At 58.4% G+C, this 22278-nt stretch overlaps 1 protein-coding gene across 2 annotated transcripts in view; it reads right to left on the reverse strand.

The window, feature by feature from the left end:
• Positions 1–3207: 3207 nt before the first annotated feature.
• Positions 3208–22278, reverse strand: part of CHRDL2 (chordin like 2) — a 35760-nt gene continuing 16689 nt past the window's right edge. Inside the window, exons 4-12 of one of the 2 annotated variants that reach the window (XM_056116231.1) lie at positions 20177–20319; positions 17742–17835; positions 15842–15897; positions 14098–14266; positions 13159–13353; positions 9983–10156; positions 7724–7778; positions 4173–4265; positions 3208–3314 (exon numbers count right to left, since the gene is read on the reverse strand). In XM_056116231.1, the coding sequence (XP_055972206.1) occupies positions 3224–3314; positions 4173–4265; positions 7724–7778; positions 9983–10156; positions 13159–13353; positions 14098–14266; positions 15842–15897; positions 17742–17835; positions 20177–20319 (1070 nt within the window). In that variant the 3' untranslated portion in view covers positions 3208–3223. The remainder of the gene's footprint in view (positions 3315–4172; positions 4266–7723; positions 7779–9982; positions 10157–13158; positions 13354–14097; positions 14267–15841; positions 15898–17741; positions 17836–20176; positions 20320–22278) is intronic. The other variant, XM_056116232.1, reaches the window with a different exon arrangement.

A 22278-nucleotide genomic window follows, 5' to 3' on the forward strand; every position in this document is an offset into this window, starting at 1 on the left:
GGGTTCGGGTCCCAGACCAGCTATCAGGACGGCTTGACTTGGGCTCATTGTACGTTCTCTGATCTGTGTCCAGGGTCCCCAGAGGAGGGGCTGGGCAGGGACTTTCACGGTCATGTGGTCATTTACACATGCGCTGGCATGCAGAGAGCCAGGCTCTAACTCCCACTCCAGAAGATGGCGAATAACGCGCCAGACAGGATACACCACACTGGCCCTGGCCACTCCACTCCAGCCCACCTCCTGCTCATCTTCTACAAACTGACCCTGCAGAGGGAGAAGGGGGGCGGAAGGGGGAGGCCACCAGCAGCCAGCGGCATGGAAGGTGAGACAGAGACAGACAGACAGACAGACAGAGAACAGCCGCTGTGGCCCTCGGCCTTCCCTCACTCCTGGGGAAGCCTCCAGGCCTATTTCAAGGCCTGTTTCTCAGAATCGAAGCCCTTTCCTTTCCAGAACACAGACTTGATGGGGTGACAGGGGACGGGATGGAGGAAGACGGGAAGAGGAAGAGAGGGAGGGGGAGGAGGAGAAGGAGGAGGAAGAGGAGGAGGAAGTCTCCCCAGGGAATCTGGAGGCCAGTCTTGGCATTCTAATAGGATGGTCCATTTAGGGGAGCAGCAGGCTGGGAAGGCTGGGTGGACTGTCACCAGGGGTGACACCAGCCGTACCCTGAACTCAGCCCCTCCTTGGTCCAGCATCCTGCCTGTCTCTGTGGCTCCGTCCTGCCCAGCCTCCCCTCCCACCCCCACCCCCGCCTCCTTCCTGCTGGCCTGCTCTTCCTCCAGCTTCTTTGCAAACTGCCTCCTCGGACCAGAGCACTAAAGTGCTCCAGGCCCCAGCTGCCCGTGAGACAGGCCAGGGCACCTGGGGGAGTCAGGCTCACCCCTTTTGTGCTCTGACTCTCGCCTTCTTCTCCCACAACCTGCTCTTTGGCATCTTCCCTGCAGCTCCTTTAAAGGGCTGCTTCTGAGAGCCTTCTGAACAATGGCGTGGGGGCAGGGATCATGCACTCCGCCCCCCCCCCCCCCATGTCACAGCCCTGAGTGCTCCCAGCAAAGGGCATGTGATGGTTCCTGACCCAGAGGCCTGCCCAGAGCTGCCCATGTGTGCATGAGGGTGATGCTAGCATGGAGGGGGCTTGGTTACGTGGCCCAGGGGAGAGCGCAAGGTGGGTTTGCACATGTGCACTTGGCAGGGGTTTGCCAGGGGCAGGAGTGCTACTCCCTCAGCCTGCCTTCTTCGGTGGAAATGATGGGACAAGGGGGTGAACCCCAAGGGCCCCGGGAAGGCCCTTGGAGGAAGCAGGAAGACTGTGGACCCACAGGACCAGGAAAAGCCTGCAGCAAAGCCCAGGCCTGAGCCAAGCTCCTCGCTGCTCTGCCCGGCTCGGCCAGGGCAGCAAGGAGCTGGGAAAGCTGTGTGGAGCAATCCTGGAGTAGACAGAGGCAGGAGCACTGCTCACGGGGCTCGCTGACCTCTCACCCCACACGGAGGGCCTTGAAGGCCTGTACCAGGCCGCCTTCCGGAAGGGTCAGGGGCTGGGAGGGCTCTTGCCTCACATGCAGCAGACCTGGGTTCAATGCCTGATACCCCAAATGGTCCCCCAAGCCCGCCAGGAGTGACTCCTGAGTGCAGAACCAGAAGTGAACCCTGAGCACAACTGGATATGCACCCCTCTCAACAGAAGCGTCAAAAGATGGTGGTGTTGGTGGCTGCTTATCAGACCTCCCCTCCTCCCGAAAGCAGACATAAACTAAGAGCACAGGGAGACAACAGCCAGGGCTACCACGTGGCAGAACTCCAGCCAGCCCGCGATGCCACCCCGTCCCTCTCCGTCTCCCGGGGTCTATGTCCATGCCAGAAGTCCTGGGGAGAACCTGGGAGACCGAGTTCCAGCCTCACTGCTCCTCTCTGGGATGCTTTGAGGGGCTCTGGGCAGCTGTGAGCCTGTTTCCTGTTCTTGAAAGCAACAGTGATAGGTCTGGAGCCATCGTCCAGCAGGGAGGGTATTTGCTCTGTATACAGCTGACTAGGTTCGATCCTCAGCATCCCATTTGGTCCCTGAGGCCCACCAGGAGTGATTCCTGAGCATGGCCAGGTGTATCCCCCCCAAAAAAAAAAAAAAAAACCAAACAAGGGTGATCAGGTCCAAGGAAGAGTACAGGGGTTAAGGTGAGCGAAGTTCAATCCCTGGCTCCATGTTTTGCAAGCAACACTGGGTAAACCCCCAAACACACACACACACACACACACACACACACACAGAGGTTCATTCCTACTCTGCTTTCTTGTTTTTTTTTTTTTTTTGAGAGGGGTCAACCCAGCGATGCTCAAGGATTACTCCTGACTCTGCACTCCTGGCAGTGCTTGGGGGACCATATGGAATGCCAGGGATCAAACCCAGATCAGCCACGTGCAAGGCAAACATCCTACCTGCTGTCTGACTGCTCCGGCCCTCATATTTCTACACTGTTCACCTGCACTGAATCATGGGCACGAAACCGTTGTTGAAACTGCAAGGAGCGATAGACACAGACTCAGGCAGGTCAAGTCGGAATGCTTCTCTCTCTGCAGTATCGGGCATCCACACCCGGGCATGCCTGGCAGACTGAGTTAGAGCATGGGGGGAATATCTGGATTTAGAACACCGGTCCCCTTTAAAGGACAAAGTAGTGGCTGCGTGGGGGCTGTGGCGAGCAGAGCCCTGGCATCGAGGTTCACATCAGCTAGTGCTCACTCCGGCTTCAGGCAACGATTGCCCCTCCCTCTCCCAAGCTCCTCGTGGCAAAGCGTGGCTGACAGTCGTAAGAATATCTGGGTTATTTGCTGGGGAATGCTGTGCGGCTCCACAGCCCCCCGCCACTGGCTAACCAAGCTCAGCTCCCTGGCACAGTGCCAGAGCGCACCGGAGGGAGCCATGGGAAGGGGGAGGTGCAGAGGTGAGGGCCGGGGTCGGGACAGCACGGAGCAGGGGAGAGGCGTGGGGACAGACAAGGGACAAGCGGGAACAAGCCCTGCTCTGCTAACAGCTCGCAGAGGGGCCACGACCCACGCTGCCCCACGTGTCCCAGTGCCACCCGGGGGGCGGGCCGACCAGCCAGCAATCTGCTCTCGCTGTGAGAACACGCAGAAGCGGGTATGAACTCCTCGGCGTGGTGAGGGTAATGCAGCTTCTTATTTATTAATATATAACAACAACAATAAAGCTCCTATCTGCCACCATTTAGGTCTTTATTATAAGGTCTTGGCTGCTTTGTCTGGACTCGCTGTGACCTTCAGCTCCGGGGTATGGGCTAGGAAGACATTCCAGTGACCTGCAGGAAGGAAGTCACAGAGCTGACTGTGAGAGGGCCGTGTGAGGGGTGGGGGCACCTGCGAGGGTGTATGTGTGGTATGCTGGTATGTATGTGTGATATATGGGCTGTGTGAAACTGGTGTGATGTGTGTATGTGGGGTATGTCTGAGTGTTTCGTATGTGGGGGAGATGGTGCGGAACGTGTACTATAACGTACGTGGGGTTTGAGGGTGAATTGTGGGTTTGCATATGTCGAGTGTGGTATGTATGTATATGGGTGTATGTGTGGGTGTATGTGTCTGTATGTGTGGGTTTATGTGTGGGTGTATGTATGTGCATGTGTGTGTATATTTGTGTCTATATCTGTATGTTGTGTTTTATGTGTGTGTGTGTGTGTGTGTGTGTGTGTTGCACACACACACCTGAGTGAAGGGGCTCAGACAGAGCCAGGAGTGGGCTGGGAAGGAGGAGGCACAGGTATGACCCTGAGCTCCATCACCTGACATTTGGGGACCCAGCTGGATTCTGAAGGTGCTGTGGCCCTTCCCGCCAGGCCCCTCCCCTGAAGTCCAGTTGGGGTCCACGTTCCTTAGTCTGGCATGGAGCAAATGGAGGAAGCGGTGCAGAGGGCCCAGGTGTGGGCAGCCCGGGCTGGGGCTCTTGCTTCCCTCCCTCAGGCCTGAGCAGCCGGGAACTCTCTGGCCCCTGACGCCCACAGGATTCCTGTGCTGGGAACTGACGTGAGTCTCGCGCGTGGGGGGGCGGGAGCGAGGGCACCCCGCCAGCTCCCAGCCCGGCAGCCAGCCTGGAGCTCCCTAGGAGGCTTGGCTCTCTTGGGCGTGGCCCCCTCCAGTCCCATCCTCAGGCCAGGGCCCACCTTCGTGGGTGCCGGTGAGCGGCCGGAAGTTGTGGGCCTCCTTCTGGAAGTCTGGCCTCCGCACCTTCTTGATCTGAATCAAGTGGAAGATTCCTGAGGCGGAGACAAAGGCAGAAGCAACAGCGTTCAGAGAAACGGGGCCCACAGACAGGGGCCCAGCTGGGAACACCCGCACACCTGCTCCCCCCACGCGCCTGGTCTCTGCGTGTGTGGCGGGGTGGGGTGGGTGGTTTGGGCTCCATAGGCCATATTCGGGGCTTTTCCGGCCCTGTGCTCAGGAATCGCTCCTAGTAGTGTTCAGGGGCCCCTGTGTGGTGTCAGGAATCGAACTGGGGTCGGACACGTGCAAGCGTCTCTCCAGCCCCCGTCTGAAATACTGACATCCTACTCTCCCCATGTCTGTGTCTCCCCTCAGTCACCGCAAAGGACGCCCATCTCTTTGACTGCCCAATTAATGGCCCTCAACAGTGGCCCTGGCAGAAACATCTGTCACCCTCTCCCTCCCCTGCATGACCACTCCTCAGCCCTGATCCTGTCCCCAGCCCTGCCCACTCTCACACCGTCCACCCCCACAGGCAGCGGGGAGAGGAGGAAAGGCACCAAGCCCAGAGGACAGGCCAGGCTCTCTCCCGGGCACACGGCTGGCCACCCATCCATTCACACACAGAGCACACCAGAGCACCGGGCCCTTCTGGCACAAGGGTCAGTGCACCCCACCTCCCTGCCCCAAGACTAAGGGGACTTACCTAATGCCTGCGCCCTGCCTATAGTTCCCCCACTCACTCGCCTTCAGGCTGAGCCTTCCTGGATTCTCTCTCACCCTATCCTAGTGATAAATTTCTTCTGTGGAGGTGCACAGACCTTGACTTCTATTTTAAGTGGGCATTACCTTCTTTTTTCCTGGTTTTGGGGTTATATCTCCCAATGCTCAGGGGTGATCCGGGATCTGCACTCAGGAATTACTCTTGGCAGTGCCTAGAGAACCATATGGAATTCTGGGGATCGAATCCTGGTAAGCTGCTTGGAAGGCAAGTGCCCTACTCACTGTACTAGGGGTCCAGCCCCAGGTTGGTGGGAGGTGGGAAAGAAGGGTTTGCTATTTTTTGGGAGGGGTCACACCTTTCTCTGCACTCAGGAATTACCCCTGGCGGTGCTCAGGGGACCATATGGGATGCTGGGAATCGAACCCGGGTCGGCCGCGTGCAAGGCAAACGCCCTACGCGCTGTGCTATCGCTCCAACCCCGAGTTTGCTATTTCTAATACTCTATAACTTTCTTGCCTTCCCTACAAGAATGGGAACTCCTGTGTAGCTTTGCTCTTGGGGTCCCCTGGGCTCTGCCCGTATTAGGGAAATCAAGCAAATTAATTCATCAATCCATAGCAAGTTGAGTGAAGTACTTAATCACTTGATAGCCGGCTGGCCAGAAGAACAAATGTCCCTGTGGATTCCAACCCAGCCCTCAGGGAAAAAAGGCAATGGCCAGTCTCCTGATTCCTGCATCTCACAGGGAACTGAGCACAGCACCCTGGTGACCCAGAAGCCCAGAGCATGTGAGCTGTGAGGCTCAGGGGCTGTGGTCAGAAAGAACAGACAAAGCAATGAGGCCTCTGCCAGGTGGGCCGGGCCCTCAAGGAAACCAAGAACTGGCCTTGATGTGGAGACGGAGCAGGAGAGGCCCAGCACTTCCACTGGCACAGACAGATGCCAAGACCAGGTTGGGGCAGAGACTTGCCTAGAAGGCCAGGTGACACACTAAGCACTGTGGGGTCCTCGTGCCACCCATCATGGAGGCATTGACCAAGGGTTGTCCCAGGGTCAGAGCTGGATCTTTGGGCCCTTGTTGCGCCACTAGGGAAGAGGGCAACCCAAAAGAGGACAGATGAGCTCGGGGTGAACGTTGACCCCACCCGAGGGGAGCCACTCAGGGTGGGGGGGAACCAAGCTGTCTGGGCATGAGGGGCCGAGGCGGGGGGGGGTCTGCCATCAGGGACCGGAAACCATCGGGGAGTTTCAAGGGCTGGAATTTAGACTCCAAGAGTTGTTCCGCCCTGACACTCCAGCCCCTCAGAAGCCAGTACCCTCAGCCCACTCCATTCCCCTCCTGGGTGGTCAAGAGCCCCGCCGACACCCAGAAAGGCAGGTTTCCACTGCCCTGATTGGGCAGGACCATGGGAAAGCTGGCAGGGCCCTGATGGTCCCGGCCGGCACATGCAGGGGGCTCTGCAGAGGCAGAAGGGGGGCTGCCGCTGAGAAGGGGGACAGGACTGCCAGGTTCCCCACCACAAAATAAAACACTTTTTTTTTTTCTGCTGGGCCTGGTGGGGGTCATGAGACCTCCTGGGAGCAGCAGCTCCTCCCTCCACACTGTCCTGGGGGGCCCTGTGGCTGGCTCCCCCAAGAGGCAGTCATTCACCTCTTAGGCTGTTCTGTTTTCTTATTTGCAATCAGATGCCCTTCTGGGGCAGGCTGCTAGTTCAGGCTCCCTTTCGCCTATGCCTTCACATGCGTACGCGCGCACACACACACACACACACACACACACACACTCCCGCCCTGGACTAACTCAGGTACCACTCCCCACCCCCTGCACCCCTGGACCACACTGCAGATGTCTGGGACCTCTCCTCAGGCACTCACATTGAGCTGCCGCACTCGGTCGAGACTCTGGAAGAGACCCCAGGACCCTGGAACCTATAGAGCATGAACGTTAATGCTCTTCCAGTTCCTTCTGTGGGTTGACTGGGCCCAGTGCTGTCACGGGGCAAACAAGCATTTGACCTGCCGCTGCCTCCAGCTCCTGCTGCAGTGCCTGTCTGGGGCCTGTGTCCAGTTCCGGCCATTGGTCACCGAGTCACTTCTGCCCACTCCACTCCCACAGCCCCGGCTGCACTAAAGCCTGTGCCCTGAGCTCCTGAGGATGGGGGTGGGGGGGTGGGGCATGGCCTTCCGGGGCCCCAGAGCCTGAGGAGTGCAGGGGCGCCAGCCTGAATAGACAGCTGGTGATGTGCCAGGACTGGTGGGATCTCACGGCTCTGAACACGTGTGAAGTTGACTGAGCATCCCGCCCCACTGTGGAGACCCGCCTGACCTGGGGTCCCGGGGAAGCCTGGGAAAGTGTTTCTCTGCCATTGTAGCTCACTCAGACCCAGGGCTGGTGTTCTTAGTGCCTATGAGAAGCCAGGGGGTGTCTTGATATTATTCCATTTACTTCTCCAAAACCCCTTGTCTCCAAGAAACATTTGAGGCCCAGTGAGGTCAAGCGATTTTCCCAAGGCCACACAGCTAAAATCTGACAGAGCTAAGATTCACACTCAAGCCTGTCTGATCCCCAAGGCTCTGCATGTTGTTCTGACCCTGGGGTCACTCAGAACACAGCGGCTCCCTCTGCCCAGGCAGGAACCCCGCTGCCCGGTGTCCCTGAGTCTTCTCTTCTTCCATGAACAGCTCCACCTTCTTCGTCCGTTCCTCCTAGGACAGCGGGCAAAGCAGAGCAGGGAAAGAGCCGCCTCTGACGTCACAAGACACAGGCGCTAGCTCCCGTTCACTTACTGGCTGTGTGGCCTTGGGCCAGGGACTTCACCTCTCTGAGCCTCAGTTTCCTCATCTGTAAAACGGGGATAATAATACCTAACCCTCAGGATCACGAGGATCAAATGAGATGATGAACAACGTGAACGCACTTTGGAAACTCTAAAGTGCTTCATCATCATCATTGTTCTTACCACCCCTCTCCCGCCCCCACCCCTCTCCGCCAAAGGCACAGAGAAAAGGGAGTTAGTTTACACTGCAGGGTGAGGGTGAGACGCTCTGTGATTCCGTTATCAACGACAACGCTTCCTGACATTCTGCTGCTGATTGGACCTCGTAGATGAAGAGGATGAGTTTTCCACAATGAGAGCTAAGGCACTATACTGATTTTTGGTGTTGCTTATAGTTTGGGGGCCACACCTGGTGGTGCTCAGGACTCAACCCCAAGTGCTCAAGGCTCACTCCTGCCAGTATGATCAGGGCTCACTCCTGCCTCTGTGCTCAGAGATAACTCCTGGCTCTGTGCTCCAAGATCACTCCTGGCTCTGTGCTCAGGGATCACTCCTGGCTCTGTGCTCAAGGATCACTCCTGCCTCTGTGCTCAGAGATAACTCCTGGCTCTGTGCTCAGAGATCACTCCTGGCTCTGTGCTCAGGGATCACTCCTGGCTCTGTGCTCAGGACTCAACCCCACATGCTGTGCTCAGGGTTCACCCCTGGCAGTATGATCAGGGCTCACTCCTGGCTCTGTGCTCAGAGATCACTCCTGGTTCTGTGCTCAAGGATCACTCCTGGCTCTGTGCTCAGGACTCAACCCCACATGCTGAGCTCAGGGCTCAGCCCTGGCAGTATGATCAGAGCTTACTCCTGGCTCTGTGCTCAGAGATCACTCCTGGCTCTGTGCTCAGAGATCACCCCGGGCTCTGAGCTCAAGGATCACTCCTGGCTCTGTGTTCAGGGATCACTCCTGCTCTGTGCTCAGGGATCATTCCTGACTCTGTGCTCAGGACTCAACCCCACATGCTGTGTTCAGGGCTCACCCCTGGCAGTATGATCAGGACTTACTCCTGGCTCTGTGCTCAGAGATCACTCCTGACTCTGTGCTCAGAGATCACCCCTGGCTCTGTGCTCAAGGATCACTCCTGGCTCTGTGCTCAGGACTCAACCCCACATGCTGTGCTCAGGGCTCATACCTGGCAGTATGACCAGGGCTTACTTCTGGCTCTGTGCTCAGAGATCACTCCTAGCTCTGTGCTCAGAGATCACCCCTGGCTCTGCGCTCAAGGATCACTCCTGGCTCTGTGCTCAGGGATCACTCCTGCTCTGTGCTCAAGGATCACTCCTGGCTCTGTGCTCAGGACTCAACCCCACATGCTGCGCTCAGGGCTCACTCCTGGCAGTATGATCAGGGCTCACTCCTGGCTCTGTGCTCAGAGATCACTCCTAGCTCTGTGCTCAGAGATTACCCCTGGCTCTGCACTCAAGGATCACTCCTGGCTCTGTGCTCAGGGATCACTCCTGGCTCTGTGCTCAGGACTCAACCCCACATGCTGTGCTCAGGGCTCACTCCTGGCAGTATGATCAGGGCTCACTCCTGGCTCTGTACTCAGGGTTCTCTCCTGGCTCTGTGCTCAGGACTCACTCCTGGCTCTGTACTCAGGGTTCTCTCCTGGCTCTGTGCTCGGTCTCACTCCTGGCTCTGTGCTCAGCGATTACTCCTGGCAGGAGTAATTACTCACTCCTGGACAGGCTCAAGGGACCATGTGGGATGCCGGGGATGGAGTGTGGGTCAGCCACATGCAAGGCAAGCACCCTGCTCACTATGTCGCTCTGGCCCCCACGAATCTATACTAGTGTCCATCTGCCCTGGAGAGGGTGACCATTCCACCCAGAAAGACTGAACGAGACTCGCTGCCAGACCCTCAGCTCTGAGTGATGTGGGGGTCTTCCTGCCCGAAGGGGTCTCCCTTCCCAGGGAGCCGAGGTTCTGCCGTTAGAGGCCAGTTTCATCCTCAGGTTCCAGCAGTCATCCTGACTGGGCTCCTCGCAAGACGCAATGCCCCCTTCCCTCCAGGAGAGGGAGCACTTCGAGGGCCGGGCCCGGGCACTGGATACGCTTATCAGAACTGTCCGGAGCCCCGCCAGCACCACGCAGTCGCCCTCTGTCCTGGGCTCAGGGACTCTGAACCCCAGGGAGGCAGCAGAACAGCCCTCAGGCCCCTGGGGGGCCTGACACGCAGCAGAGAGCAGAGGTGGGGGGCAGGGCCCGGGCAGCGCTCACCTCTCACCAGCTTCCAGAGGTAAATCTCCACCTGCTCCGTGCTCTCGCGCTCCAGGGCAAAGCGACGCAGGTTGTCTGGGCTGGGGGAGACGGACGTGTAGACGAGGGCCCGGCCTGGCGCCTTCGGACACGTGGTGGCGCTCACCTCACTGTGGCCGGGGTCGGCCCTGTCCTCTGGGAGAGACGGGGAGCTCGTGACTGCTCTGTCTTCCACCACTGGCCAGCCCAGGGACCACAGGTGTGACATCCCCCTCAGAGAAAGCTCTGGTGCCCCTGGGAAGAGAAGGGCAGTCTCTGGGGAAGAGAGAGGGGCATCTCTCCCATCACCCCCAGCAGACGAGCAGAGCAGAAAACTATTTAGCTTTGAGGGCCCACTCCTCCTCCAGGAAGCCCACTTGGAACAGCTCAGCCCACCCATGCCCTGCTCCTCAGAGCCTACAAAAAAAAAAACTCTTGAGAAGGGACTAGTATGACAATAATAGTTGGAAATGATCATGCCGGACAAGAACTGAGTGTTGAAAGGAGGTAAATGGGATATACAGGAGAACCTTTCAGTATCTGTATTGCAAACCATAATGCTGAGAGAGAGAGAGAGAGAGAGAGAGAGAGAGAGAGAGAGAGAGAGAGAGAGAGAGAGGGGTGCCTGCCACAGAGATAGGGGGGTGGCAGGAAGAAAACTGGGGACACTGGTGCTGGGAAATGTACACTGGTAGAGGAACAAGTGTTAGAACGTTGCATGCTAAAACCTAATCATGAACAATGTTGTAATGGTCTATCTCATGGTGATTCAATTACAATTTTTTTTAATTAAATTTAAAAAAACACCTCTGTGACCCCCACTCATGCCTCTGATCCCTCCTTGCCCTGCCCTGCAATTGTTGCACAGAGGTATGGTCCTCTGTAAAGGACGCCAGGGGAGGGGCAGGAGTCACTTCCTCCACAACTCCTCAGTCACACATTCCACCATGCACAGCCTCTGGACAAGCTCGTGAACAGGGGCAGCTCTCGGGGGGATCGGGGTAATGCTGGCAGCATGATGGCGAGGGAAGATGCAGTGATGCTCGTGGCCTAGGCAACCCCAGTGAGCGGGGCTCCTTGGGGTAGGAGATAGTGGGGGGAGGGGAGGATGGTGGCAACAGTGTAACGTGTCGTGGGAACCAAATTGGAACCAGTCTCGCTGGATTTCTAAGAAAAACCTCCCGATCATTCCCTCTACCAAGGTTTCCTGAGAATTTTTAACTAATTAAAGGATTAAGCGCAACACACACACACACACACACACACACACACACACACACACCTTTGAGACTCTAGTGGCAAGACCCTGTGAAAAATCTAAGTGCTTGTCAGGCTAGCGTCCACTTTTCTCTCTGCTTTAGGGTCACTCCTCGCTCTGTGCTCAGGGGCCATACCCAGCAGTGCTTGGGGGCCATCTGCAATGCCAGGATTCAGGCCAGCGTTGCGGCCACCGCTGCAGCCCAGGCAAGGCGAGGCCTCAGCCCGGGTGCTGTCTCGGGCCCACAGTAGCCCCCCCCCCCCGCTTTCAGAGAAAAGGGGTGCGCCCTGCTGGCTGGGCCCCGACCAGAGGTGCTTATGAAGGCGCCCAGGAGCGAGCCATGGTGAGTCTCAAGGAGAGTTCCCGTCGGACCCCCAGTGCTCACACGTCCAGCATCACGCTGACAGCAGGTTCCCCTGTGGCCCTGTTGCGGGCAGTACAGCTGAGTCAGTGACCCCTGATGTCCAGAGCTTGGTCTGCGGTTCACCAGACATTCTCATCAACTCTGTGTCGAACCCTCGCTCCTCTAAGCTAGGCCAGTCCTTAAAACAAACGCAGACCAAGTTTCCTGACCTGAGATTCTGGGCCAGGTGAGAGAGGCTTAGGGTCACGCCATCTCCGCGAGCTCATATGAGACAGCAGAGTCGGGAGGAGGAAAAGAAAGAGGAGAGATGGCAGTGCAGGGCCTGGGCACAGGAGACCCTCCATCCAGGGTTCCTTCCTCTTCCTCTCCTCTGTTCCCTCTATTTTCCCAGCCAGTGTAGGCAGGGCCCGAGCTCAGATCGGCCCCTCTTCCCACCTGCCTTCCTTCCGGGCCTGACACATGGGGCTCAGCCTCCCACAACTCCTGTCCACACCACAGGCTGCGCTTCTCCGAGTCTGCCTTCTGCATGTTCTTTTTTATTATAATCATTTTTAGTTTTGGGACCACACTGGGCAGTGTGCAGGGCTTACTCCTGGCTCCGCACTCTGGAATCACTCCTGGCAGGCTCAGGCGACCCTATCGGGTGGCGGGGATCAAGCTCGGATGGGCCCTGTAGCCAGGCAAGCGCCCGACCCGCTGTGCTATCACTCCAGTCCCCGTTGAAAGAACTCAGTGGCCAGGCCAGGAGCCTGAGTTCTAATAGCAACTCCACCCACTCCTTTGCAGAAGGGCTTGGGAAAGCCCTGATGGGTTTCCTATCTGCAGGTGAGGACCAAAGGGAGAGGTCAAGAGCACGGTGTTTGGTGGAAGGTTCAAATCCCAGCTGAGCAACCTGGGACAAAGCTCTGTCTTCTCATTCTGTACAATGCAGACAAAGATCCTGCGGGAACATGGCGCTGAGGACTGCCCCAGGCCCAGCAGGCAAGCCTGAGCCAGGCACCCGTCAGGTGCTCCATAGGCCACTGTTTGTCTCTTAACACATCCATACACACTGTGGAGTTCAGGAAATCACATCCAAGTGGGAGCCACTGGCGCCACTAGTGGTAGGTGCTGGTGTTATGTGCTAGTGCCAATGGTGGTAGGTGCTGGTGCCAGTGTAGTGTATCCTAGTGCCACTGGTGATATATGCCAGTCACTGGTAATATGTGCTGGTACCACTGGGTGGTATAAGCCAGTGTCAACATCAAGTGCAGCAGCCTGAGACTTCCCAACTTTGTACAATCCAGACTATTATCTAGTTCCACCTGTGTGCCCAAGACCCCCCAAACCTGCCCCTCTCACAGACAGCCCCTAAGCCCAGTGTTCTGGCGCCTGGCACTCCCTGCCCCGCTGTTTCTCACAGGCTCAGCCTCTCCAGAGCGCTGCACCCATGTCCTGAGCCTGCGTTCCCACCCCCCGCCCCTCCACGAGATGTTCCAGGCATCTGTAGCCCAGGGAGAGGGTCCCGTTGCCCTCCCCACCCCGCACCCATCATACCTGGGCATATCTTGCAGCACTTGCCGGCCACTTTCTCGGGGTGGTGGCAGGGGTACTCGGTGGGGCAGGTGAGGCGCTGGCAGTCCTGGCGGCCGTCCTGACAGGTGCACAGGATACAGGGCAGCGGCCCGAAGGCGCGGAAGGCCGGGTGCCACACCTCCCCGTGGGAGTAGGTCTTCCCGCTGTGCACACAGGCTGGCCCGGGGGCCATGGGGAGCAGGCTCAGAGTCGTGACCATGCAGGTGGGACGGGGGTGCCCTGACCCCCAGAGGGCCCAGCGAGGGGGAGGGCTGGGAGTAAAGCTATCCTGCCCCCACCTCCCCTCCCCACGCTCAGACTGAGATTCTGGGGAGTCCACACCTTGGTGCCCCTCGGGGAGGGGCACAGAGAGCACAGGCCTGGCAGAGAGGCAAGAGGCCCAGCCTGACCCTGTTCTCGGGAACCCGCAAGGCCCCTGCGCCTTCCTCAGCCTCAGCGCCAGGCGGCACAAAGGGGCTGCCAAGGGCTGAGGGGGAGGTGAGGATGTGAGGAAGGAAGCCCCCCCGCAACTGCAAGCCCAGCCCTGCTGCCCTTCCCCGGCCGCCCCCAGCTTGTTCCCATAGGGGCCCCTGTCGGCTTTCTCCCCCTCATGAGCCCCCCAGGTAGGGACCCTTCTTATCTCTCTGACCTGTGTGCCCCAGTTCCGGCAGAGACATGGCAGGTGCCCAAAACAAATATCTCCTGCCGCCCCCCCCCCCCGGCCTGCCCCAGGGCCCAGCTCTGCCCCCACTCAATACTCAGCACCTTGGGGGTCTTATCTGCTAAAGGAGAGGTCCCTCCCTCACGCCCTGGCCCAGCCCTTCTCCAATATTCTGAGCCTCCAGGTTCACGGCCAAGTGGAGCCGGGGCAGCACCGAGTGGGGCATGCAGGGGACCCCCCAGTGTGGTCCTAGTACCCACCTTTCTTGTGTTTCTCCTTCAGGACGATCTTGACCGTGGTGCCGCCTGCCGCCTTGGGCCGGAAGTGGTGAGGGATGAAGCCCAGCGGGGAGCTGGGCCCGGTGGGGGCGGGGGTGCCCAGGCCTCTTTTCCTTGCACCATCTCCTGCACACGGATCCTGGGGAGGTCTCTGCAAACGGCAGGGTGGGGGAGGTAATGGGGGGTGGGCGTGGGGGGGAACCTGTCCGTGGAGGATCAGAGAGCTCGTGGCTGCAGCAAGGGGAGAGGACGGAGCACAGAGTGGGGTCAGAAACACCCATGGGCGCGAGATATGCTCAGACAGCAGGGCCTGGAAAACTCCAGTGTGATAATTCGGAAATCTCGTTCCCACCAAGCCCTTCTAGAACCGTCAGAACCGGGCCAACAACTGCTCTGGGCAGCCTTACTCCAGCGCCAGTGCGAGCAGAGTTGGGCCCTCCAGGTAAGGGCAGAAGGGCCAGCAGGGGCTTCCGGCTCCTCTTGGGATTTGTAGGTGACAAGACAAGGGGGTTATGAAGGCAGTCTCGAGGGTCAGGAAGACTGGGAGCAAGTCCCATCTGCAGAGAGGGTGGGTCTCTGAGCTTTCATGACCCTGAAATGCAAGACCCTAAGTCCCAGGCAGTGACGGGTGTGTGGAGGGGCAGCGCCCCAGCCGGAGTTCTGCTGCTCAGAATTCAACATTGGGAGCTCCGGGCCACAGAAGAGGAACAAGCCACTTAGGGTGGGTGGGGGCTGGGGACAGAGCTGAAGAAGCCCCTGCCGAGCCTGGGGTACTCACAGCTCTTCTGCCAGGCCCCGTTCTAGCTGGCCTCTGTCAGTCTGAAGCTCAGAGACGAGCCCCTAAGAACTTCCGGAAACTGTACGCCAGGCCCCAAATTAGGCCCAGGCTGGAGGACGCAGCGGGGAGATGCTCGAGGTGGGAGACGGGCCAAAGAGAACCAAGGAAACCGGCGCCCAGCAGTGACACAGTGACAGGTCCTCAGGGCCTGCAGCTAAGGCTGGCGGTTCCACTCAGGGCAGGGCCGAGGCTCCCGGATGGGGGCTGGGCAGAGCAGCAGGGAGAGGCCATGGGGTGGCCTGGGGCTCTAGCAAGGGGCCACCTCTATCAGTCCCCAGACTCCCAGGACTCGGGGAAGAATAGCAGAGGCTCCATTTGGACAGTGCAGATGGCAGGCAGGCACTGGACTCAGTGCTCAGCTTGGACTTGAGCCGATGGCGGACACCATCAAGTCCACCAGTGACTGCCTGGAGTCCTCCGAGCCACCACCATGGCCCCAACAAGGGATGGACAGTGCTGGCCACCTTAACTCCAGCCCCAAATCAGGACAAGTCAAGATTGGGGAGAGCAGAGAGGAGCCCCCCCAGACCGGGAACTGAAAGGTCACACGCTCCGGCCATGCTTGGAGGTCACCTGGGCGGACAGTGGGCACTGGGTCTCATTGTCATGGTTAGCAGAGCTGCCACGACAGCAGCTGGGGAGTCTGGGGTCTGCTCCTCCCCTGCATGGGGCAGTTTGGGGGGGGCCCTGCTGGCTGTTAGCCCAGACGGGCGTTAGGAAGAGGGGCAGGAATATTGGGGGGGGGGTTGATGGACTGACCCGGAGACCCTTATGGAGACGTGAATAGAACAGGTGCCGTCCACTGCAGTGGTCAAGCTTCAGCCCTTGACTGTGGTACCCCTCCCCCGGCCCAGCCCTTCCCTCCCTGTCACCAAAGCAGGGACTCACCCCCCTGTGGTATGACTGCGCGGCTTCCTCCTCGGCTGGCTTCTCCCCGGATCCATCTGGAAGCCCCAAGAGACATCGAATCAGCCAACACTCCCGGGCCACGCCCAGGGCCTCTGGCACAGGCCCCACATCTGCACATGTCCCTGAGCCACCTCACATCCCGGGCTCCCAACCTGGGGTGGAGGAGGGTCCTGCAACTGGGTTGCTGCCTCAGTTTCCCCACACTGTCACCAGGAGGACTGACCTGCTTGGAAGAGCCAGGTTCTCTTTTCAGTGTCCATCCGGGCTGGTCATGGGCCCAGGATCCCAGGCCTGCAGCTGCTGAGCTATGGGCCGTGACAGCGATCACCTGCAAGGCCTCTGGGAATCTCCTGCCTGCCAGCCCCCAGGGCTCCCGGAAAGCCCCTCAGCTTCCGGAGTCCCGGGTGGACTCTCCCCCTCCCTCCCACCCCCTGCCTTGCAGCCATCTGCCTCCCGCAGACTGTTTCTGGCCCCAAGACCAGATCACAGGAATCTATCATTAGAGAGGCTGAGGCTGGAAAGACAGTGTAGGGTCACGGTGCTCGCCTTCCACACAGACAACCACAGTCTGACCCCTGGCTCTGCCTGTGGGCCCCCAAGCCCTGCCAACAGTGATCCCTGAGCACAGAACGAGGAGTAACCCCTGAGCACTGCTAAGCATGGCCCAAATCTGCACCCTCAAAAAAAGAAAAGACAAGACAAGAGAAGAAAAAGAAATCACTGGGGCCACTCAGCACACAGGAGAGTGAGGGAGCAATCCACACTGGCACCACCTGGTTCCGGTCCAGTGCCCTGCTGTGACGCCAACAGCCAGGGCACATGTCCCTGGGGAGCAACCCCTCCCCCAGGCAGCTTTCCTGGACTACCCCAGCTCTTAGAGAAGTGTCAAATAACCTGAACACTTCGTTCTGCTCAAGCCTTTTTTCTCCGCAGGGAGGTTGGCTCTGTCTACTCTATACAGTGACTTTAGCTGACACTCACACGGGGGACCCCGGACCACCACTACCTGTACCCCACTCTGCCCAGTCCGTAGGGGTGTGGGTTCCGGCTAACTTTCCCAGGCTCAGTCTGTTAGCACCTGCCTTCCGGCCTACACCCCCTGTCTATATCTCCAGCCACTCAACCCCCCCATGTGTCCTTGGTGTCCGAGCAGCCACACAGGAGGGACTATCCCTGAGGCGGGTGGGGGGGGGGGGGGTTGGAACCAGTAACAGTTACAGGCTGTTGAACATGTTCTTCTTTCTCCTGTACCACCTCACACTTTTTGGGGGGGGGGGTGGAAAAGCGGCCACCTCCGGCTGTGCTCAGGGCTTATTCCTGGCTCTGCACTCAGGAATTACACCTGGCGGGGCTTGGGGGACCATATGGGGTGCTAGGGATCAAACCTGGGTCAGGTGTGTGCAAGGCAAATGCTCCGGCCCCTCCATCACCTCAAACTTTTCTGGGCAGCACAAGAGTTTGAACGAGGGCCTCCCTGACCCCAGGCTGGGACCAACTCCTCCCTGCCTCCCTCATCCTCTCTTTCCTTCTTCCCTCCTGCTCCCTAGAACATTAAGCTCCCTGTGGTGACTGGCCCAGGCTCAGGTTCTTTTTTTTTTTTTTTTTTTTTTTTTTGCTTTTCGGGTCATATCTGGTGATGCACAGGGGTTATTACTGGCTCTGCACTCAAGAGTTACTCCTGGAGGTGCTCAGGGGACCATATGGGATGCTGGGAATCGAACCCGGGTTGGCCGCTTGCAAGGCAAACGCCTTACCTGCTGTGCTATCAGTGTTCTGGGGAGCCCAGATGAGTTCACTAAAATGGGGGAAGGCAGGGTTAGCCACGTGCTGGGGTGCCCTGTGCTGGGTGGTGGGGGGGCATGGCCAAGCCGACACTCACCTCTGCAGGCCTGGCAGCAGGCGGCGGGCAGCGGGCGAGGCGCGGGGCAGCCAGGCTCCGGGCAGCTCATGAGGCCACAGTAGATCTGGCCCTCCTGGCAGACACAGTAAACACCCACTGAGGATGAGCTCCCAAACATTCCAGGGCGGTCCCTGGCGGGGGCGAATGACCCAAGGTCTCCGCTGAGGTCTGGGGAGCCGCAGAATTGAAGCCTGGGCAGCCCAGAGCCCACAGCCTCTGCCCCACTGCCACAATGGCCCGAGGTCTCCACTGAGGTGGGGCGGGAAGTTCCATCTAGCCTTCAGTCCCTAGGGCATTTCACCCACTTCTCCCCAAAGCTTCCCCGGAGGTGAGAGGGGAAAGTGAGGAATGGGGCCTGGAGGTGGCGAAGATGGACAGAGCCCTGCCCTCCTCATGGAGGAGGCTGGCTGGGGACAGCTGGGTCATCTTGCTTTTACTGGGAACCCAGATGCTCCACTCAGGACCCCACCCAGAGAGTCAACACAGGGGGCGCAGAGCAAGTTCTGGGCGTCAGGAGGCCGGGGGAGCTTTGGTGAGTCAAGTCTCTGGGCTTCAGTTTCCTCTTCTGGAAACTGGACCTTCGATCCTGAAGACCAATGGGGGAAGGCCCTGGGCCTTTCCGTGAACTGGCAGGTGGCAAGTTCACCTGGCGGGCTTCCTGCTCTTCTCCAGCCAGTCTCGGGGTTCCGTTCGGATCCCTCAGAGGAAGCTGGGAGTCCAGCTGATCTCATCTGAGCGGGGCCAATAAGGAAAGGACCAAGGGGAGAAGCCAGTGTCCCAGGAGATAGGGGGACGCACAGCAGGAAGGAACGTCCTCTCAGCCCACCTCCTTGTTTCTCTCCCAACTGCACCCACCCAATTCAGGCCGCAGTCTTCAGAGACAGTGGCATTGTGAGGGGAGAGTGACCCGGGCAGGGGCCCTGGCCTGGCTCTGGCACCTGCTCTCCACTCCGTTAGCTGCGTGACCTGAAGCACGTTTCCTCATCGGAGAGACAAGAGCAGGGCCCTCCTCCTTCTGAGTTCCCCAGGCATTCTGAGGAAACCCTTGACATCTCCCTGGCCTGCTGGTGCTACATGCTAGTCCCCCACCAGTGGTCCAGATCATGGAAGCCAGAAACGCACAGCAGGGTTCAGGGTTGCCAATCCTCTCACTGGGACAAGGGGGGGGGGGGGCAGACCCAAAGGGAGAGAGGCACAATCACCCAGGAAACCGTTATGGAGAATGAGCTTGAACCACTCAGCGGTGAATAACCGCTGGTCCAGGCCTATGACCCACTCAACCCCGCTTAGTCAGATCACTGTTTCAAGCAGGGAACACTGGGGGCCAGCTGCTAGAGCCCCTTACCCTCGAGAGGAGCAGAGTAAGGAAAGCTGGACGCAGTGATTTTTCATGCCGATGCATAGGTGAGGGGCTCTGCCCCAAGGAAAGGAGGAGATGCTAAGAGTCATCTGTCACCCACCTACACAGGACCCTCTCAGAACCCTGCCGGCTTGTCAAAAGGAAGAGGAGAAGGTTTCTGGATCCCACTCTACTGGGCTCCAGTCAAGTCCCTGGTTGCACGCATTGTTACAAAGGCCCAACTCTGACCACTTGTTACGAACCTGAAGCAGTTCTGACTCCACCGAATTTATGAATATTCTGGCCCTGTCCCTATGACCCAGTGCTAATCATTCACACATCTGTCCATCCACTCATCCAACCATCTGTCCATCCAGCCACCTGTCCATCCTTCTGTCCATCTGGCCATCCATCTCTCCATCGATCTATCTACTTCTCTATCCACCCACCCATTCATCAATCTGTTCATCACTCATTCATCCACCGACTCATTCATTTGTCCATCTATCAGTCCATCCATCCACTTATCCATCCATCCGTCCACCCATTCATCCCTCAGTCCATCTGTTCACCCATCCATCCACCCATCTGTTCATCCATTCTTCAATTCGTCCACCATCATCCATCATCTATCCATCTATCCATCCATCCATTAGTCCATCTGTCCACCCATCCATCCATCCATCCATCCATCCATCCACCTGTCCATCTATTCATCCACAATCCATCTGTCCACATGCCCATCGTCCATCCATCTGTCTGTCCGCTGTTTATGAGTGCAGATATCCTCTCAATGCCTGGGCCTGGGCAGGGAGCAGTGGAGGAGACAGAGGTGAATTGGGTTTGTTTTCTCTTCTCCATGTCTACTGGGGGACCCAGGAGTGGGCAAATATCCGTGTGAGGAGCCTGGTGCTCTGATAGGAAGCCCGGAGTAGGGCAGGCTGGTCCAAACGCCCATCCTCCATTCTCCATCCTCACTCGGCTTTGACCAGGGGCACACGCCCTGCGCTTTTATGTCACCCTTCCCCCACCCCTCCCCCCCTACCCCCACTGTAGAGGACCCCGGGGGTCTTACTGCGCAGCTACACAGCACACATTGGCTGGGCAGGCGGGAGGGGAACAGCTCGGGGGCACTGAAGATCTCGCCATGCTGGTACATGGTCCCGTTGTGTGGGCAGGACTTCGGTGGGGCTCGGAGTCCAGAGGGCGTGTGAGGCTCTGCAGTGGGGAGGGGCGGGAGGAAGAAGGGAAAGGAAAGAGGTTTCCTGAGGCTCTAACGCTCTGATGAACAAAGCACCACCAGGAGTAATTCCTGAATGCAAAGCCAGGAGTAACCCCTGTGCATCACTGAGTATGACAAAAATAAATAAATAAATAAATAAAGGGAGATTTCCAGGAAGACATTGAATGATTTTTCCCCCAGTTTGGGGTTTTCTGATCCAAACTGTCTCTCTTTGTTTGCCGCATATCCAGTCCCCACTAGCTACCACCTCCTCCCTCCCACCTCCAGCCAAGGAGCTGCTTCTCCCACTGGGGAGAGTCAGCCTGGGTGGGGGACAGAACCTGACCCCCGCACTGTGGCCTGCCCGGCCCTGTGTGAGTGCGGGGAAGGCCTGGTTTGTCCCACCAACGATCTCCTGATCCAATGGGAGTTGCGCAGAGACCAGCCACAACATCCACCTGGTCTGCGTGTGGCAAAGGCCAGGACAGAGGGACACACAGAAGCTGAGGAGACACCTCTGACGGCTGATACAGAGGTAGGGCTCAGGGAGGGCTTCCTGTGCGCTGACATGAGTCTTGAGAGCTTCGGAGAGTCAGTGGGCCAAGGAACAGAGCAGAGACAGAGAGTGAGGGGCTTGCAAGAACACCTCTGGGATTTTGAGCACCCTCCTTGAGGGTCACGAGCTCAACCCCTCGGGGCCCAGGGCACCGGGCATGATCTTGGCAGCTCTGCTGTCTGGGCACTGCAGGTAAGTCCTGGGGACACCACCCGGGGTGGCCCCAAACGTCCAGACACATGTGAGCATTTGCCCCCCTACAAGTCTGCAACTGAAAATCAGGTGTGAGCAGGCCACAGCCCGGAAGTGGGAACCCTGCTGAGAGCACACAGGTAAGGCGGCTCCATCTCAGTGAGCACCACCGCCAGCCTGGGTGACCCCATTCTCAGGGGGGCACCACCAACAGCACGCGTGCAACCCCATCATTGCATTGCTAACAAGAACTGAGATGGGCCAGGGTGAGAGTACAGCAGGCAGGGCACTCGCCTTGTGCATGGTGAAGCCAGGTTCAACCCCCAGCAGCCTACTCGGTCCCCTGAGCACTGCCAGGAGTGATTCCTCAGTGCAGAGCCAGCGATAAGCCATGCGCATTGCTGGGAGTGGCTCAAAAACCAAAACCAACCCCAAACAAACAAACAAAACCAACCACAAGAAAACAAACAACCCCCCACCCAAATCTAGGAGGGGAGGGACTTGAAAATAGCTCAGGCCAGAACGACAGTACACAATAACGCACTTGCTTTGCATTCGGCTGACCCTGGTTCGAATCCCGGTACCACCTGTGGGCCCGCAAATGAAAGCAAGTGAAGAGTAGTGGGAGAGTCTGGGTCCCAGCTAAGCCAGGACCCCCAGAGCCAGTCTGGGACGCAGCCTTCATGGGGTGAGAGGAAGCTCCCAACTGGATTCCCAAGGGAATCCAGAGCCAGGACAACCCATGACTCAAGCCAGCTCCCTACTGGGTGTCGCGGTAGAAATGAGGCCTCTAGATGCTTCTCCCTCCTGGGCCCCAGCTCAGCAGGAAAGCCCTGGCTCCGCCCTGAGCCACCATACAACCTTCTAGAAGCTTCCAAACACGAATCTGCTCCCCACAGCTGCCCAGGTCCCTATAATACCAGATTACTCTTGGACCTCTTCTATGTTCTTCTCTCCCTGACCTCTGGCCTTGAATCCTGACCTCAGAGACTCAGAGGCTCAGGGAAGGAGTCACAGATCTGTGACATCAGGGTTCAGTGTCCCCGAGTCAGAGCACTGGGAGGAAACTCAGGGTACAAGCCCGGCTCAGGCCTGTCACTCCCAGCCGGGTCTCCCCAGAGGGCCAGAGGGGCGTCCAGCATAGCTCTGCCCGAGTACACAGGGCCAGTCCACTCCAGCCAGGTCCAGCCAGCCAGAGATGAGCAGA

Source organism: Sorex fumeus, unplaced genomic scaffold (genome assembly GCF_029834395.1).
Source record: "Sorex fumeus unplaced genomic scaffold, SorFum_2.1 ptg000030l, whole genome shotgun sequence".
NCBI classification, from domain to species: Eukaryota; Metazoa; Chordata; class Mammalia; order Eulipotyphla; family Soricidae; genus Sorex; species Sorex fumeus.